Source organism: Buteo buteo, chromosome 7, assembly GCF_964188355.1.
Source record: "Buteo buteo chromosome 7, bButBut1.hap1.1, whole genome shotgun sequence".
NCBI classification, from domain to species: domain Eukaryota; kingdom Metazoa; phylum Chordata; class Aves; order Accipitriformes; family Accipitridae; genus Buteo; species Buteo buteo.
The window spans coordinates 42,575,642-42,595,933 of record NC_134177.1 but is presented as its reverse complement, the minus strand read 5'-3'; the positions used below and the strand labels follow the sequence as shown (position 1 = coordinate 42,595,933).

Sequence of the window (20,292 nt, the reverse complement as noted above, 5' to 3'; positions counted from 1 at the left end):
TGGCAAGTCATTTGGGAGGCGACGGAGCCGGAGCCCTGGGCTGCTGCAGTCGCCGCAGCCACGCAGGCAGCAGCATCGCGCAGTCGCAGCGGGAACGCTCAGGGCTGCAGATCTGCAGCAGCAAGACCGTGTGCTGGGCAGCACACAAACACGCCCGGCTCTGGTGCAGCTTGCTCCCATTTGCAGAGACACGCAGGGCTTGTAGCTCAATGCTGGCCAGAAAAAATAGAGTGCACCCCAAACTTCTCGCTACTCACAGAACAGGCTCTTGGCTGTAGAGATGAAGCAAAAGACAAAAGTAGGGTGTATGGTGGATGTCTCCTTCAAAATTTGAAGTTCACCGAACACAACTCCTGGTAGGCTCCGGTAAAAGAGCAGAAAAACTGAATTTGACTTTGTGAGGGTGCCAAAAGCCTCAGTCTTCCTATTTCCCTACCCAGAACCAGCCTTCCCCTTTAGAGATGACAACTTTTTTGCAGCACGACTCCGCACGTTGCCTCCAGTTCAAAGCTGTCACCGCTCCCCTGCAAAGGCAGTCAGAGCGACACAGCCACGGCTCCCACCTCTACATAGCGAGACATTTAATCAGGAGTCTAGCTGATCCTACGTGGCACCAGGGAGACGTTTCTATCGCGTCTCAAACTCATTTTTTAATCAGACAAGACATATTCGATAAACTTAGAAGGACCGGTGGTTAGGATTTATACAATTGAAAAGAGGAGAGCCTGGCTTGCACAGGTAAGTATGAATTGCACCAGCAGATCAGGGCACGGCTCTAAACGAAGACCTTTCCTTTCTGGTGGTTACTGCTGGATCCTTCAGAAGATGAAAACTCCCATCCTGCAATTTCTAGAATACCTAAAATAGAGTAATGGGGATTTCTCCATGAGCTAAGCTACCTAGTTAACATGCTAAAAAAAAAAAAAAAAAAAGGCAACCGATGGTCCTCATTGTTTCCAGCTTAGCTGTAATGTTAGATGCTATTCTTGCTCAAGAGCTGCTGAACGCTTCTGAAGCTTGTGAAGTTGTTTGCTTTAATAGCACACAGCGTGAAACAAAGCAAAGACGGGAAGTGTTCCCAGCAAAATGCCTCCTTCTGCTGAGCTCGCTGTATCTCGCTGCCTCTTGGAAATGTTTAATTATAGGCTACAGATTCTAAAGCATTTTCTTCCAATTATTTGGTCTCAGGTCCAATGTCATAAAACCTGAATTTTAAACTCCTTCCCAGTGAGGATCGATGCAAACGGATCACTTCATCAATCCCAGTTGGGCAGAAAAACAAAACAGCACCTCGCCCACTGCACTGTAATTCATTACTGGTCTGAAACAGCTGGCCCAGCTACGCAGCAAACCATAATAAAATTAAAGGAATGTTGATACGACCTGGTAGCTTTAAAGCTTTAGTGATGACTTTAGCGATGCTCTATTTTTACCTCGATTTTTTGCTTGAAAAAAAAAAAAATAGGCTCTTCCTCCCCTGCCCAGGCGATGCCTTGTCTCAGCCTCTCCTGCTGACATCTCCCAGACCACGGCCGGTCCAGCACTCACCTCCGAAGGGCATTAGGGACACCACGCTTGCAGAAGGGACTCGGCTGCTGAATTAAGGAACATCTCTTTCTCAGGAAGCGTAGGAGAAGTTCATTCCCCTGGGACGGAGCCGTGCCTGTGGTCAGACCCGAGAAGGCGGGTGGTGGTACCGGGTGGCCGACATCTGCCTGTCCCACACGGCAAAGCGCCCGGCGATGCTCTGCCAGCAAAGACACAGCTGCCTCCGGGAGCCTCAGGTTTTCAAAGGCCAAACAGACACATGTGCCTGAACGAACGAAAAGGATTGGAATACCAAAATCCCCACGGCAGCATCCTTCACATCCCTCCTTTCCCCTCCCAGAGGCACCGCGGCACAACTCAAGCTGAAGTATCCCCGAAGTATTACAAGAACAGATGAACTTAGTCATCCCCCTAACGTTTGTGGGTTTTGTTTTTGGTTTGTTTTTTTTTTAAAAAACCCTTCATCTAAACCAGAGTGTAGGCTTGAAAATTATTTACATTTCCTGAAATGTATGGAAACGCAGGAAGAGCTGGCCAGCAGATCCCTCAGTCCTGCTGGAAGGTACAGGCACAACCTGAAAGCGCAGTTACTCTCTGAATACAAAGACCTATTTATTTCAAGAGGGCAGACGTACACCAGGAATGGTCTCTGCTGCAGGCTGAGCGCCCTCCCGCCTTCTGTCTCTTTCTAAGCTGTATTTCTTTACATAAGCAGCGCATGCTTTTATAAACCTGACTCACAAACCTCCCCACCAGTAAATTTAGCGCTGGTGATACATGCCTGACCTAGAGGGAACTCCATTTATAGCACAGCAGGGAAATATCCACGTATAGCCCTCCTGCACTTGGCCTCTCTGCTGGGGTGTTTCTCTTGCGTCCAGGAGACGGGCTGACGAAGTCCGAGCATCGGTTCAGCCTCCCCCCTCCACTGGAAGGTGGGGGACACTCACGGGATCTCCCGCTCGCTCAGCGCCGTGACACAGGTCCCCACCAGTCTCCACTGGCGACAAGGTCCTCGCTTGGTGCACTTTTTAACGTGATAAATGATCATTTGTGTGGTTTTAGCTGGACCTGCCAGGGCCACCTGATCAGCACTTTCGCAGCTACTCACCATTTCTTTTTACATCTGCAATATTCCCAAGCATCCTGCAGAGTCTTAAGAAAAGGTTCCCTTAAAAATCTGACATTTCAGCAGCATTTCACCCTGAAAGAAGCCAGCTCAGCACAGGTCTGAAGTCAGAGGGATCTGCAGCAGATGACACGGCCGGGCACAGGCACGCGCAAACTCTATATAGCTCACAGCTCAATGGGACTTTGGAATCTGCAGCGAGGAGCTTCTAGTTCTTTTCACTGCACCTTCAGAAAGGCAAAGGATGAAGAATATTGTCCCCGCTTCCAAGAACCCTGCATCAGATGGATGCGTATGGGTGAGGAAGATAAGAAAAGAAACAAAGCATCGTCTGAAGGGACCGAAGCCGACCCGTTTACAGCAGCTGTGGAAGAGCAGGCTGGGCTCACGCACCGAAGCGGTTATCAGTGCATTTTCAGCTAGAGCTCTAGGTGTAGCTTTGATCGATAAGCTTCAAGTCACCCTGGGACAGCCTTTCTGGACTTCAAAGTAAGGATAGATTTTTTTTTAAAAGAAGTGAAAATTATGAGACCAAAAATAAATTCATGTGTTCAAAATGTCTAGTTGAAGCCAAACACCCAGGAAGCAAGGGACGAGAATCTGACGGGCAGCGCGGTGAGCAGACGAAGAAAAGTAAAGCAACGCAAGACACAAGACCTAAACGGACACGATTGCAGAAGACCTCTCAAAATCACACCACTGGCTGACGGAGGATTCACAGGGTGTGAAAGTCAAGACAAGCAGAAAATAATCCACAAAGAGAGAATTGCAAATGCTGTTTCAAAGGCAGAGGGACTTTGATTACGGCCAGACTTCTCCTGCTTTACTAGCAGCGCTATCAAAACTGGGTTAGCAAAGCCTCAGGGTCCCATTAAGAACAAAGAGCAAGGAGGGCTGCAGTGACAGGGAAAGATTAAGCAAGGGATGAGCAGCAGCACACATGCTCGTAACGGTCTCAAACAGCTTGCAGAGAAGGGGGAAGATGAAGGCAACAGCAGGCTCCGAGCGTTTAATGAGCACAGCCCAGACGCTAAGGCGCAAGCACTGGCAGCACAGCTTTTGGACCTGAAGACCCCTGTTTTGCACAGAGGGCCGGCATTCAGAAAATGTAAATATCCGCTGTAAACATCGAGATCGGCTATTAAAACATTCAAAAATCAAGTCCATGCAGCAGTACGTCTCCCACGTTCAGTGAAACGCATAAAACAAAGGCACTCCTGTCTCTCCCTATGAATTTCTAATGGAGCGCTCAGGTCTCTTTCAGCAGGAAAGCTGCTCGTGGAATTGCACCAGGACTAAAGGAGCAGAGCACGGCTCATCCATAATGCACGAACACCCACTGTGCCTGAGCTTGTCAGGAAGGACAGCAGTTTTCAATATGAAACAACAGTATTCTGGGAGGCGGCTGGTTAAAAATATGTATCTTACGCCTGTGCCACTATAAATTATTGACTGTACAGCGAGTTGGAAAAAAGGATTCAGCGCCATTAATAATTTATTTTCTAATCCAAATGAAGATGGAATTTTATGCACCACTTATTACCAGCGCTGCAAACTGGAAAAACTAACTGCACTTCCCACTATCCGAAATCAGAATTGCCCTTCCATTTTCAAAACAGTTTTTGAAGTTTCTTCTCTAGCTTGAAACATACAGTCAGAGCCTTCCCTTGAGAAAGCATGTGGTCATTCCTGAATATTTAGTAGACACATTAAGCACACAGAAATCTCTCTCTACTTTAAAGCAGCATTACAGGCACAGCACGACAGCTCTGAAATGAAGAGAACTACCTCTCTTCACTCCCGGCCTTATGCAAATAGATGGGTATCACACTGGCAGGCAGATTTTCTTGTTTGAGAAAATAAATTTGAGTGGCATCGAAAGATTTAGCACCAATTGCAAAACCACCAGATACAGATGGGTCCTTCAGGTACGACGCTGCCTGGTTTGAACACCTGAGGATGGAGGTGGTCCAGACCACAGCAGTGAGAGAAAACAACTACAAGCCACCAGAGAACTTCAGGGAGAGAGTTTTTACAATTGCTTGTACCATGTTCAAAGTATCGGCTTATTTTTGGCATTTGTGTTACGATTGGAGAAGTTGGCGGGGGCGGGGGGAAGCTACTAAACTACCGAGATGAGTATTAAACCGGGGGGGGGAGGCACCTTATGCTGAGAAGGCTCTTCAAATCAACATCAGTTGACGCAGCAGTTTCGGTGTGCATTTGGGAATTAAATGTTTTATACTATGGATACATAGAAAACTTTTTAAAGCTTACCTCTAAAGAAAACCATCCTTGTCCCATCTGTCAAAGAACAGCAAGAAAAAAAGTCATGCCTATATTCAGACCCTTCCAATGCAGATTCTTGAGACAGAAGGGGAGAAGGGGAGTCCAGGTCTGCACACACAGGTAGGAGGAACACATCTCCCACCAAAGCAAGCGTTTTGGGTCAGGAAATGCTCCATCACATCTGGTATTTGGTACAAAAATGGAGAACACACTAAATTGTTCAGTGACAATCCCAAACTGGAGAGATGAAACTTCTCTGTGTCTTTCCTGAAGTTTAGGTAGGCAAAGATCATCATGGGGAAAGAACCAAGCACCTTGCTTAGAATTCTAATTTATTATTAAATTACATATCAAAGCTTTTTTTAATACATACAGAGAATGCACAATAGGTGAGAACAAAAATAATTACAGTTACAATAAAATAAGTTTCAAGAAGCTATATGAAAAGCAAAAAAATCAGAAAGTGCAATCAGAAACTCATTTACAAGGGTCTGGACTGGGATATTTTGTGAGAAAGAGTTTTTTTTGTCTTGAGTGTTTATTTAAACTGCTTTCCTCACTCAGTAGTAGACAGACCAACAGCCGCTTATGTATTCAGAACTGAAAGCATCACCACTGGTTTCAAATATCCAGTTGACAGGAGAGATACGGGGCACCAAGAGGACTTGCAGATGTCACCCAGAATATGGCTCAGTTTTGGCTCAGTATGTCTTTCATTGCAGCCTCCTGTACTGCACATTGCTCAATAGGACAATTGCTCTGAAGGATTTCGTAATCCAATACTTGTTATAAGGAGTTTCAGAATTATTTCCTCCTTCAGAAGCAATACAGCTGTTACCTCTCCTTCCCGTTTCAAATGAAAGCTTTGGGAAAAAAAAAAAAAAGTAAGAATAGGAAAACATTATGCATCAAGTGATCTTGGGAAACAACCTGCTATGTTTAGAGAGTTAAAATAGTCCCGACTAAATGAGTTACACAATCAGAAGTGGTGGGCCAGACTTTGCTCCTTGTGCAGCAGTTTTGGGGATTTCAGAACACAGCTCCTCGGAGGACGCAGCCCTGGGGGACGAGCTGTGGACCATTTCTCTGAAACTTTCACATCAGCTAAAAAAAAAAAAAAAAAAAATAAAATAAAATCTACTTTTGCTCTTTTGTTTTCAACATTCAGCGAGGAACCAACTCCTTCTCACAGTAATCTTAAGACCGTCCAAAAGAAAGGACTTCTAAAACTACAAATGAAAAATTCTAGTTGATTATTCAGTGTAATGAATCCAGCAGGAATTTATACCACAGTTCGACAGGCAAAAGCTCCTGAAATCAATATTGGTTAAGAAAAAATGTGGTGCCTTCCCAGGAAGGGCAAACTCTGATATTACCAGAAGCACCACACTCCTTGGTCCCAGAGACATACAGGATCGCAAGGCCCTGCCTCCACCCTCGCTCAGGCACACGCCAGTGAAGGGCTGGGGATAAATTACAGCTGTGGTCCGGGTTATGGCCACACAAACGCTCACTATTGACTGAACACGCAATACTGGGTGTTGCCCGAATGCCATTCCTCTGCTCTAGCAACCAGCCCTTGAAGATCAGATAAACATGTAAAAAAATAGTCTAAAGAGCAAGGATAAAAATATTTGCATCCGTGTGAAGCGTGGCATCAAAAGTTATCAATAAGATTCCTTATGTTCTAATGCCTGGCTAGGGGGTTGTTGGACAAGTTTAAAGTAGGTGCTTGTGTACTGGCAAGAATAAAGTAGAAATTAAAAGAGAGTGTGTGTGTGAGAAATGTGCCCTGTAGAAATATTATGGATTTTCTCACTTCATTTCAATGGCTTAGCAATAATTTTCTCAGCACAATTCTATTTGGTTGAGTTACAAAACTGCAGCTTTGCCAGGAATTGCAGAGATGAGAATTCTTTAACCACTTTTTTTTCTCCTTAGAGCAAGAGGAACCACACAGAATGAAAAACTTAGAGAACATATTTAGCAACAGGAGACACAGAAACCTGTATTTTGGGATTTGAGATTAAATACTACAATCCACTGTTTTCATTTTACAGTCCATTGCTCTAACTATAGGTCCACGTTATTAGAGACATTCAGGAGAATTAGCAAGTCTTTCCCCTTGGCTATATGCAAGCGCACCACTTCAGAGAGCAAAGCAGAACTCCTGCTCACGTTGCTAGAGGACTACAAGAAAATGATGAAGGGGAGACTACAAGGTTAATTAAATGTATTTTCCAACACAAAACTCTGTCTCAAAACCAACACAAATAAAAACCATGGAGGGGTTGCCAACACTGAAACCGTTTCCAGTAAAGCTTTATCAGAGAATATTCAGCATATTTCCATTATTTTATACTAAAATATATCAGTTCCTCCATAACATTTTCATAACATGAAAAATCAATTATGTTTACATATTTATTATAATCTACATATTTTCCATAGCAGCTTTTTCACACAATAAGATTAAATATATGCACCAAATAATTAAGTCCAGTAAAAAGACTGGTTGTAAGATTAAATAAGTGAATTTATTTACGGTACTGCAGATCTTATATTGCCAACTATATAGCAACCAAATCCTACAAATCCTAAACAGAAGCACGACTGCTGATCAGGGTCCCTTAGGGTGGTGGTGGAATCAAAGAAATAGCATCGAGAAGAAGAGGTTTGATCTCCCAACACACAGATTCAGTAATAAACCTCCTTTATCCATCAAGGTTTTTCATAAACCCCTTTAATCAACACTTCATTTCAAACCAGAAACATTCCCAAATCAACCAAATAATCACCCTTTATTTAAAATACAAGCCCCCCAGTTTTACACATATTAATTCCAAACGCTTTCTAATCCCAACAACAAGACAACTGATTAGAAGCCTCTGTTGACTTTTTAGCACAAAGTTATTAGTCTGCAAATAAGCCTTCAACTCCATACAAACATTTTAGGCGCAACAGTGTGGTTTTGCACACTACACAGGCACAAGTCTCTACTCCCTCCAACAGGTACTTCACAGACACTATAAAAAGCAGTAAAAAATTGCGTCTGTCCCACTAGACTTTGTTCCAGAAAAGAACCTGGAGACTATCTGACATTTGTGGGTAATGGCATACATGAAATCTGTTAGGAGCACTGTAAATTGATTGTGAAAAGAATTAATCAAGTTTTTAGAAAGATATTTCAGTGCCTCAGTTTGAATTTATTGGGTTATGATATGACAGATGGAGAAGAGCTGTTGAAAGAGCAGAAAAATCCGTAATTTGTCAATCTGCAATATCAAAGCCATTCCTGACATCAGCTTTGTTTAGAGATGCAAACACAACAGGATTCATGTTGCATGTCTGGACAAAAAAATTTCCCCTCCCGCCCCGGATAATGGTAAATAATACTTGTTTCGCTATTCATACATTCAACTCTTTACTATGAGGAGTTATGTCCAAAAATTTTGCACGCAGATACATTTGCCTCAGGTATAACTGTCATAATTTTAATTTCTAATTGACAGTTTAGATTATATCCTACTTACAGTGTAAAAATATTAATGCTATTAGAATAACTTTATCTAAATTACAATATAGACTTTTCAAACTGCTTATCATGTCTTTATAAAGACTTTTATGATGCCAGCCAAAATCAAAGTATTTATACCCAAAAGACTACTTTTAGGTGAACTTACGTTTGGTCACTTTTCAGATGACTGAACACTATAGTAAACAGCTGCTAGGACGCTGCGCTCCCTTTTTACAAAGGGGGACTTACTAGTCCCTTTAAAGCCACAAGAAACCTTACAAATCTTCCACTGAGGGTAGTTTATCCATATTGTGTGCAAAAAGTGAACTGAACAATCCTTTTTTTTTTTTTACTTTGAGGAATTTGTGTGAAGCACAGTTTTCACAGCACAAATTATGCAGAAATAACCAGTATCTCAACCGTGAGTTAAAAAGAATTACAGAACATGTATTTAGTAGTAAAGCAACCTGACGGCTTAAAGCTGCAATATTCTTCTCACAGGGCAAAAGTGTTCAGTACTGTGCTTGGCCTACACGGGAAACTGGCTTACTGCAGTTTCCACCCAGGGCAAGCGTAACAATCTTTTTCTACTTACCAGCCAACAACAGGCCTCCCCACCGCCGCTGAGCAGAGAAACTGTTCTACCGGTTCTGATAAGCGTCCCATATTCACCTACCTTGCAGTGAGAAAGGGAATTACAGACAAACAAATCCCACAAAATTTAACCAAAGGAAGATGTATGGCAAGGAAGGAGAAACACTGCAGCTTCAACCCAAAACCAGTGTCACAGTCTACCATCATAAGCTCTAGACATCATGCTGATACTCCCAGCCATGACGAGCAGGCTGTTTGAAGTCTGTCGCTTCCCCCACTCACTTTTCCTTGACTGGGGGGGAGGGATGGTGGCGATGAGTTTAGCAGAGTCCATGGGGGAATATCCATCAATGAAAAGCATATAGCAGCAGTAAGATGGTACAGATGCCAATAATGCCACCCAAGATGAGAGAATCTCGTCGCTTCCGAAGGTTGATCCTTTGAATCAGGCTGTTCACTGCTGGAAACCGATCTTTAAGGAGTTTGAGTCAAGGTCATATCAGCAAACACCATCTTCACTAGCAAGCCCCAAAATCTGTATGTGGAAATCCCAATACCGTAAGAAATGCAGAACTACTCTCAAGCTGGAGAAAGCAGATGCAGTAAAAAACCCTGATGGATAGTTAGCAGGATTACAACTGTACTTCACTAATAACAGACAATCAGAGAAGAGAGAGAACAGAACAGCTCAGAATTCACATTTACACAGAATTCATCACCTGATCACCTAAATTACCAGCATTTGATATAATTTAATCTCTAATACGTGAGGCTTAGTTACTTTTAATAATTGTGTTTAAATGAGAATGAAAAAAAAATAAATGGGGCAGTTATATAAAACATCTGCGGAATTTATTTAATGGAATTCTGTTACTGGTGAAGGGAACAACCAAGGGCATTTGACTGAGAAAATCATGCACATTGCATGACTACGCATTGTTCAAGTATAGCACATAAGGAAGAACTCCTCCTACTGTAAAATCATAAAGATGTAAATCTATCTTTTAATGTACAAAATACAATTGCCAACAAGATAATATGTTTCAGAGCTTCATGTCTTTGGAACCAAGAATCTTTTAAGGCCAAAGCTTATCGAATTTTTTTTTGTTCTTGCCAGTTGCTAAGAACTGTAATGAAATTTATGGGTTATGAAGATACATCTCTTCAGGATGTAGTCTGTCTAATCAAATGATGCTAATGTTCTTTGGGCCCTTATGACAGAAAGGAAGGAGTAAGTGGGAAAATGACAAACATGTATGACTTGACAAGCTGGCACATTCTTTAGCCATGAGCACAGAATATGAAGAGAAATCAACAAGCCAAAATCTTAACATCTACATGACTGTGACAGACAAGAGGATACTCAGGTCATGAATACCCTTAGCTGTAAATGATAACAAGCAGCAACGTATGCCAAGCTTCAGCTCCGGACAGTCTTGAAAGCAAAAAGTGAGAAGTAAAATGAAATTATACTTTTACAAAAACATATAGTAGGGAAGGCCATAAAATGCTGTTGCAGATCTCCACCTGAGAATCAAGCTACATTGATTTATATGCAGTATTCAATTTTGAGCAAAACCAACTTATTCACCACATCCATCATTAAGATGCTTCAGTCAGATTATCAAGTGAGACTGGTAAAAAAAATGGTTCGTTTGTCACTAATGACAATACCACTACAGGTTATACAGCCACTGACATCAAAAAGCATTTTGATCCCCAAATGACAGAGTGAAAAACTGTACTATACCTCTTCTTATGCTCTGGCAGCAGAAATTTTTAGGAAAGGATACTAGCCAAGGTATTCATCTTGCTTTGTATTGACTTCAACATCCCTCTCTGCGAAGTCATATTTTCTTTAGTTGCCATGGCAATGCTGGAGAAAGAAAAAGACTGGATCAAGTTGTTGGTGCTAAGAATAATCTACAGCTAAAACAAGAGGAAAGCAAGCAGGCAACGCTTCTTCAGAGAACAATGAATGAGGTGAAGCAATATGAATGAAACCACATTTTTTCCATTAATCTCTATCCTTTACACTTAAATGATTTCTCTTTTTATCTAAGCCATTAACAATTGAAAACTCTGCGATTTCTTGAAACAGGCAGGGTTTTGCCATATCTCCCCCAGTCCCAACAAAAAAATGGTACTACATTACAAGCAAACCTAAAGGTACTCTTCTGGCATAAATTTTAAATTTAGAAGTTTGTTTAATCACAGAAGCCCCATACTTACTTTCACTCTAGAGAGCATATGAAATTTTTTGTCTGACACCAGAATATGGTGGCTACAGAAATATTAAGCAAGTAAGAGCTGACTCACAATTAAAAATCAATTTGCAAAATGAACGTGCTGGTTGAGAGGAGACATAAATGCAGTCTGAGACCCACACAGCTCATGGAGCTTCACACTGGAGGTTTCTGGACAATCAAGCCTGGACACAGAGTCACCAGGTCTTTGAAGACATTTAAACACAAATAAGCATTGGGATCTACTTGCTTTGACTCAAGATTAATACTGTCCCCTGACTCCAGATAAGTGGGTAAAGCTTGGCTTCTCCTGCACTAATGTCTCTTCCCAGCAAGCCCAACCTGACTCTCTTCCATAAGCTGGAGTTGAGGGAGCTGGTGTATAATGAAATCATATTGAATGATGCTTCCATCACAGCACAGGTAAAATACATTTTTGAGCTTTGGTCTTAATTAAGAATATCATCCATGGGGTATATAAGTCTTCATACTCTGTTTCTTTACTCATACATGGTCCAGCTGCATGTACTTTATCCAAATATAAGAACACAATACAGGTGAATATAAAACAGAATCTCCTATTTCAAATTTAATACATTCTGGAAGTTGGAAAAAAGCAACTGTGCTCTTAAAAAGAAGACATTTAAATGAAGATTTTAAAGAACTACTCAGCTGACAAAATTTTTTCTCTACCTTGAAGCTTCTCTTCAGCTCGTAAAACAAAGAGTTTTAAGATGGAAAATGAAAGGGTAGGCTACTACTTGCAGCCCCAGGTAGTATTTCATGTAGCTACTTCGAATGCAATAGCTTTGTCAAGAAAAACTGCACAGGCTCATTTACATCTAGAGAAACAGCACATAAAAGTTTAGGCTCTAGAGATACGGTGCTTAAGAAGGAACAGTATGACAAATACTGCTCTCCTTGGCTGGCATGCATTTCAAAAATAAACAAAGTAGGACATAAATACAACATGGCTGGATAATAACTCAGATGATGTCACCTATATTGCTGTTGACTATATCTACATGAATAACAATGATTAAAACAAGTTCTTGGACAAGTTTGTGAGCCTTAAATATGGACAGAAAATGTTCTGGAAAAATAAAAGTTAAGTGGAACAACACAATATATCAGATATAAATATGAGAAAAGGGAACTAAAGCTGGAATTTCAGAGGAGAACAAACAGGAAAATGCAAATTGCTTCTTTTACCCAATACAAACATCCAAATTTTCAAGAGAATTTTATGCTTGCTCACACTCAGTGTCTGTATACAAACACGATACAAAATCAAGGCTAATGTGAGCATTATGTCTAAGGAGGGGCAGGTACAAAGCACCGAAACACACAGTGCTAAGCCCAACATTATTCTCAAGTTCTGCACTATAAACTGGACATTGCATTTTACATCAAGCCTTAATATTTACTACTGAAGTCTCTAAATTACTTGCTCAATACATCTGGTCCTCAAGCACTGTTCTGTACTGAACTCATCTGGGTTTCAAGGCTTTGGGCTTATCTTCCTGTAACAGTTAAAATGTTGAAACATCATTTGTCCAGATATTAGTACTAAAGTACTTAGGCTGACCTGGCATTTTAGTACTGGAAGGTGATTTAAAAAAGCACCTTTATCCAGCTTAGTGTCTCTTTCCAAGTAAATCTGGTAGGAAAAGTAAGACACACAAATTATATTTGTACACTTATTAAACATAGAACTGGCATTCCTGACATTTTAATAACAAAGACCATTTGATACATTTTATTTCGAGTTTCTCTCTGAACAAAACAACATTTGGAATGAGCAGCTCTGGATCATCTCATGTACCACTGGCTTCTCTTCTAGGACGCTAGAGCCTGTATCACAAGAATAGATGGCAAAAACCAGCAGAGCCAAGTCTAACAATTCTCCTTCAAGACTTAAAGCAAAAGGTCAGTATCACAGTTCACAAACATCTTAAAGAAGAAAACAGCCCGGATCAATGATCCCTAAAGTATTTCTGGAGCAGTGAGTTCCTCTGGGCTCCTTTCCATTATATCTACCTGCTCCATCTCAAGTAGCCCTTGATACAGTATCTTCAGCCTTCCTCTAATGTGCCAGGCAAACTTTAAGGGAAAAAAAAAAAGGGAAAGGAAAAAAAAAAAAAGAAAAAAAAAAGAAAAGGAAAAAATCTGCTACCACCTATTCAGGTGGAAGCTGCCTTTTCCAACTCTGGTTTTGCCCATAAAAATTAAGAGATAACCAAGCCAAAGCCCGAGCGTTGTAAGCGCTATGATTTTTTTTTTTAGCAGTAACAGAATACTTCAGAAAGCAAGACAAGTTCATCACACACACATATGAGAGACACAGGCGGCAGAAGGGCCATCCAGCCTATGGCTCTCATAGCTTTCAGGTCATAGAAAATACTCTTCCAAAAGCTCTATACAGTGAATTCTTTTAAATAGAACAACATGCATTGCCAGGGCAGATCAATATATTATTTTAAGGTTATATTAGCATTCTGGTAAACTTGGACATACATTAGGAAATTGGGAGTTTATCAGTTATAAAGAGAATATAAACAGTTTGATAACTTGTAGGCAAACCCCTGACACTTTCAATCAGCAACTCTATAAGAACAGATTTAACATTTTAATAGCAAGTTTTGAAGTATTAGATAAAAAAAAAAAGGAAGTTTCAGGGTAGAACTATGAAGAACCTTCAAGCATTTTTTATTTACAGCTGACTATTTAGCATTTTTTCTTTTATACTTTTCAAGTGCCAAATCAGCACAAAGTAAAAATGAAACTCATGGTTAACTGGAAGCAACAGGGCTTGCAGTCACCTCCTTGGTGTTTATAAAGGGGCTACCAGAAGCAGTTAACCAATGCTCTCTTCGTTTCTGCAAAAACAACAGAAGAAAGTTTACAAAGCTTCTCCTCCCAGACTGCATAGTACTGTCACTCAGCTCATTGCGTATGCTTGTTCTTGTGGATATACTAACTCAACTAACCCATAAAATGCAACAGTGTTATTTGATTACACGGGACAGGCTTTTCAGGACTAAAATTAGAAGAAAAGAAAGGGAAAATTAGATTAGAGGAGAAATGAAGAATCAAATCATTGCCTACCAAACAGTGCATGAGTATACAAAGAAAAGCATCTAGGAGAAGGTGTTAACAGAAATTCTAAACAGAGAATAAACAGCTGTATATCAATACAGAAAAAGCAGTTACCATCAAGAGCTGAAAAACGGGCTACAAAATTAGAACAGTAAGTACATCAAATCATACCACATGTGAAAAGATATGGCATTTGACAGATTATATACATCTACAACTCAGCATACAGGTATTTTAATCCTCTAAAAAGCAACAAACTCGCAAAAACATTACATTTGCTATTGAGAAGAGCACTCAGGAAATTTTGAATTACTAGGAACCAAGTTCAGAAAAAAAAAATTTCCTAGCTGTACGTAGGAAAGCTTGCTCAGGAACCTACAGCTTCTTATCTTACACCCCCACACTGACTTGATACTTGTCCAGATGAAGTTTTAGTACAACATTTCTCAAAGCACTCCTGAATTAAGCCACATGTTTTCATCAGATGCATCCAATGACTCATTAAGGCATCCATTAATTTACAGAAGTGAAAATACAAGATGATTGCCAGGATATAAAGTGTTCCTGAGACACCTCCAAAATGCCTTTGGAAATAATTACTACAGATTACCATGGAACACAAGGTTCCTGCTTTAACTTCTGAGGAGTGGAAGTGTCCATGTCATATAAAAAGGCAGGATGTAACTGTTTAAGTTTACATATTACAAGACTGGAACCTTCTTCATTTCTTTTATCCATTATTTTGAGAAATCTAGCTCAATGGGCTAGGTTTTACTGAAGAGCTCTGAAGAAAAAAACTGTAGTGATTACCATTTTTAATATGATATGGTCTAGTAATGAAATGTAATTGTGATATCCATGAACAAGACTTTAACTGGATTCTAGCTACCATTAAAAAGTCAAAATTCAAGTACAAAGCACAGTTCTTCATGTATAATTTGATTACTCAAAACATGAGCTGGTTTACCTAAGCCTTTATATCTGTAAATGAGACTATTAAATTTAAGAACTACCACAAAACACACAGCTCCTGGGGACTAGTCCACTGATTGGTGTTGTACAGTCTTAAGTATTGAAGCTTTCTCATATCCTTCATTAGACAGTTTTGGTTTCACTCCCATCCCTAACATATGCTCATTGACTTACTGTTCCCATTTCTTCACTGACAAATGCAGTTTTTAAAAAACATAATCACATCCTTCCCATTCACAATATTGGCCTCACTTAGCTACTCGACACCATAATCTCCCCAGATCAAGAATACCTTTTTCTTATGTTTTGAAACTTCTACACAACATTTATGATAAAAGATTAAATGCTTCTTACTGGAATCAAGATGACCCTGATTTAACATTTCATTTGGAAACTAGCACGAACTAGTCTCAGTGTTGCACTGGCTTGAACTACTAGAGTTGGGTGTAAACCAAGTTTCTAAAACCAGATGGCATTCTACTCTCTATATTTAATATTAAAGCACTGCTGAAGTACAACATTAGAGTGCTGCACTGCTGCAGAAATCTCTTCTAGGCAAGCCCGAGGTCACAGCCACGAAGAGCCCACCCATCTCTCCCACAAATCAGCAGGAGTATCTCAAATGCCTGTGTCTGCAGCCATATTTCCTCAAAATTTCACTTACAAGTTTGTCCTTGAATGTTCAGTAGTGCTGCGGGTATGCAAGCAACCCAATTTCTCTTCAAAAGTAAAACTGAAATTTGTATGTAGTTTGCAGTTTTCACTGGCATGAAAAAGTCCAGACTAATAAACACTTCCAGCTATTATCACAGTCAAACCAGTCTAACATGCAGAGATACACTTCTAATGCTGCTTGACTTGGAAGCAAAGTGTTCTTACCTAGACAAATGCTTAAGCTGTTGGGTATTTTCACTCTGCGTAGCAGACATATACATACAGCATATTATCAAGGGAAACGTACCAAAAAGTCAACTCCTTGCTTCATCCACTGAGACAGCTCAGTCAAATCTACATTGATGAAGAACTAAAACAAAGCTCTAAAGGAACAAGACATGTTTTTAAAAATCAAATAATTCATGTATTACTGGAACTTCTGCTTCATTTTGTACTCCATGAATCATACTTGCTCATTTAAATTCATGACAACGTCTATGATTAAGGGAATGGACTCTGTGACTCTGCATAGAAGTGCAAGCTCTAGTTTTAAATTGGTAAAAATTCTGATTATGTCACTTATTCTTTGCGTATACATACATCTATATTAATATCTATAAATATACACATGTGTATATATGCATATGTGTACACACACACAATATCTTTCAAATTACTTTAAAAACTACTGTGTCTTTTGATGAAGCCTAACTCATGCCTTTCCATTCTGTAAAGTTGAGATTCAATGCAAGTGAACTTCTCCCTTTTATTAAATCCTATTTATTACCTAAAGAAATACCCCAAATACATAAGGAGATTTTTTTTTAACATTAAATCTATGGTTTTGGTCTAGCTTCACAGTGGAAGTAGAGTAGTCCAATCTGTTAATTATACAAACACTGACAAATCAGCCTGAATCAGGCCTCAGAAACAGTTTTACAATAAAATCCTAAGAACTTGTCACACTGTACATGCAAAACTATAAAAAAAAATTCAAACTGAGCCAACCTAAAAATATAAGTTGTTGGAAAACAAGAAATAAATAGTTTGCTATTTTGGAAAAGTGATAATGTTTGAAAATGAAAACCCGAGAACACCAAACATATTAAGCAAAATCTATGCTTATATTTAAATCTGGCCAAGAGAAGTGAGCACTGTTCCAAAAGAACTGCAGTACAAAGTACCACATCCCACTCGTTTCTGGAAAGAAATATGCTGCAGTAAGAACCCATGTCACATAATTCATTTAACAACTGATTAAAAGTTTAGTACTAACAAAACATCTGGAATGACAGCCCTACTCATCACTTTAGTTACTGCATCATTGCAGCTTAGGTGCCCATATATTCTCTTGCACCTATGTTTGCTTCTGTGGAGGAACCACACACTGGGAGGGTCGGGCTCTGCACTACTTCAGTTCTCTTCTCTACAGAAAATTAGAGCAAGGGTTTCACAATTAGTGCTAACTCTAGAGTCCTGGCAATGGAGTCACCGGTATGCAGCTTGTCAACAAAAGCCTTTGCATGCACAGAAAAATGCTTTCCGGTGTTTAGAATCACCGCTTAATAACAACCCCTAAAAGAGTAAAAAGTGATGTCTTGACTTCCTGAAATACACCCAAATAATAAGTAATGAACTACAGCAGATGTAAACCTTGAAAATGGAGCAGTGTCAGTAGCCAGAATAAGCTAATTACATCTCACTTCACTCAAGGAATCTGCATTCAAACAGCCTACCCTGCACAATTCCCTCTTTTACTTGGTTTACAATAGATAAAGCAATTGATCATCAGAAGTTGGGTATATTTCTATCTGGTAAATTCACTTCAAATGCAGCAGGGTTTACCACCAATTAATATCATACCTGAATATTTGCAATTACTGGGGATGACAGGGAAAAAAAACCAAACAAAATTGACCCTGGTTTCAACCGAGTCAGAATTGAATTAAGATGATATAAATAAAATTACATTTCCTGCTCAATGTAGTTACTAAACAAGCTCTTCTTCTACAAGAAGAAATTTTATGCATTCTTGGCAACAACTGCAACAAGAAGTTCATTTACTACAGAAAATAAATGGTGCAACAAGGAGTACTGAAATCCAGCCTCTTAAAAATCCAAGTTAATTTATTAACAGAAGGAACGCTTTCAGTAAACAGCACCAAGGAGCTTTGAACCAAGCCGTGTGGTAGGGGACTATTGCATGAGAAGCAGTCACTGTGGAGGTAAGTTGATTTGTAGTCAACCGCAGGACTGGAGCTCATGCAAATGAAACTCAAAGCAGTTTTAAACCAGCCAAGACACCTACTGATGGAGCTCCTACGCATGGAGCTTCTGAGTAGGCTCAAAACTGATGCAGGAACTTGGGCGAGTATTCACGTAGCTGCTCTGTTCTGAGCTCCAGTTTGCCAGGGCTAATTTCCCTTGCACAGGTAAATCGACATGGAGATTCACTTATCACACACGCACATACTCTCAAACTTCTCTGATGACACATAATCAAGAGGCTAGGTGAAGAGCTCAAATGATAAAATACAAGTCATTTTGCAGAATATTAAGCTTAAGAAATCACCATATGCTGTTTAATGCTCTAGTTACTGGAGTGGCAGCAAATAAGAGATTCAACAAACGTTGAGTATTTTTACAAGATGGAAAAGTAGGGCTATAAGCATGGCAATAAAGGAGGCGATTTTTAATCAGGAAAAGACTAGAACCCAAAGTAAAACAAACATTCACAGTAACTGTGCTGTTTGGCAAATACCTTTATGAGGCTATGGTGAGATTATATCCACATTTTCAGACATTATTGTACTGACCACTTCTGGTTCATCACTGCACATTGATGTGGTTTAACACATTCCTCCACCATGTTAATTATGCCGAGCCTGCTGTGTGTACTTAAGCTAGCTAGCCCTTAATGGACATAGAGCCTTGCTGCACCTCTAATTACTACTCTTGATCACTTATGCCAGTTCATGCATTATCTGAAAGCATACCTTGCTTGCTTTCTTCCTTTTTTTTTTAAAGCAATAATCTAAAATTTAAAACCATTAAGTTGGGCACTCTGAATTATTGGTTTGCAAAATCCCAGAGTTCAATGGAAGATTGGGAAGGGCAGATGATAAAAGTAATTTATGACGCTACAGTTCTAAAATTCCTACATCAGTTAAAGAAGGTATCACTCAAGTATTCAAATCACATAAAACCCCCAGAAGATAAGTAACTATACAACAGCAATAACCTCTCAAGCGCTTATGGAAGAAGCCCTTACCTATATCAGCTGCACACTAGGGTGCTGACTACACTGAAGGATTACAGAAAAATCATGTTGTAGAAGAGTGTCACTGTGAGAAGAAACAGCTTGACTACTGGAATAGCCCTCAACAGGTCAACCTGAGATTCGCTCTGCTTGATCATCCCCCTTTTTCTTGTAGGGGCTATTCAACTCTGAACAGAAATGCAAATTTTCTAAACTAGGATGAATAAAATATTTAAGCAACACCATTACGTCAACACTGAATAGAAAAAAACCTGAAACCCACCAACACTTCATTGTAATACTGCCTATGAGTTGCAAACAATATAGTTATTGTATAAATAAAATGACTGGTATCTTTAGACACAATTCAATGGAAACGCTGATTGTACAGAAAATAATGAAAATTAGTTAAGTTCATTCCTACCTTATTGTTTCTTCTATCAGTCGATCTGAGCTGAAAGCCAAAAGGAAAAAAATGAAGTTAAAAAAAGTAACAAGAACCAAGTATTATTTTAGATTATTAAATCAATGATCGCCATAATACAAGCCTTAACAAATTTGCCCTTAGAAGGTCTTACTTCAGGATGTTGTCACTTTTTGCTACTACATAGACTTGGTATACGTAATGAGAGTCTTTGGAGTAGATGCACATAGTGTCCTCTGGAGCAGCATTTCCTAACTGTATGCGAGAGCAGATGCTCCGGAGAACACATAAAGCACTGACTGAGAAGACAGAAAAAGAGGAATGGACTCCATGATTCATGGCTAATTAACGTTAACTGAGCCTGCGTGTACCAGGTGCCCAGGACAGTTTGGAAAGGAGTATTGGAGAAGGAAGTACCTAATTTTATTGCTTTTTAATCCTGGTGATTCCTGCCCAACCCTTCGAAAAACTTAATTAAAAATAAAAGCTGAGACTTGGTTCCAGGTAGTAACATCTCAAAACACTGCTTCAGAGCAAGTTTACCAAACGCTGTTTTATGGT

At 39.9% G+C, this 20,292-nt stretch overlaps 1 protein-coding gene across 3 annotated transcripts in view; it reads right to left on the bottom strand.

Moving 5' to 3' along the window:
- Window positions 1–5,287: 5,287 nt before the first annotated feature.
- The window catches only part of GOSR1 (golgi SNAP receptor complex member 1), a 34,478-nt gene continuing 19,473 nt past the window's right edge, over window positions 5,288–20,292 (bottom strand). For 2 of the 3 annotated variants that reach the window (XM_075032803.1, XM_075032804.1), the window contains exons 7-9: window positions 19,732–19,761; window positions 10,871–10,953; window positions 5,288–9,549 (exon numbers count right to left, since the gene is read on the bottom strand). In XM_075032803.1, the coding sequence (XP_074888904.1) occupies window positions 9,425–9,549; window positions 10,871–10,953; window positions 19,732–19,761 (238 nt within the window). In that variant the 3' untranslated portion in view covers window positions 5,288–9,424. Of the gene's footprint in view, window positions 9,613–10,827; window positions 10,954–19,731; window positions 19,762–20,292 lie in introns of all 3 variants that reach the window. The other variant, XM_075032805.1, reaches the window with a different exon arrangement.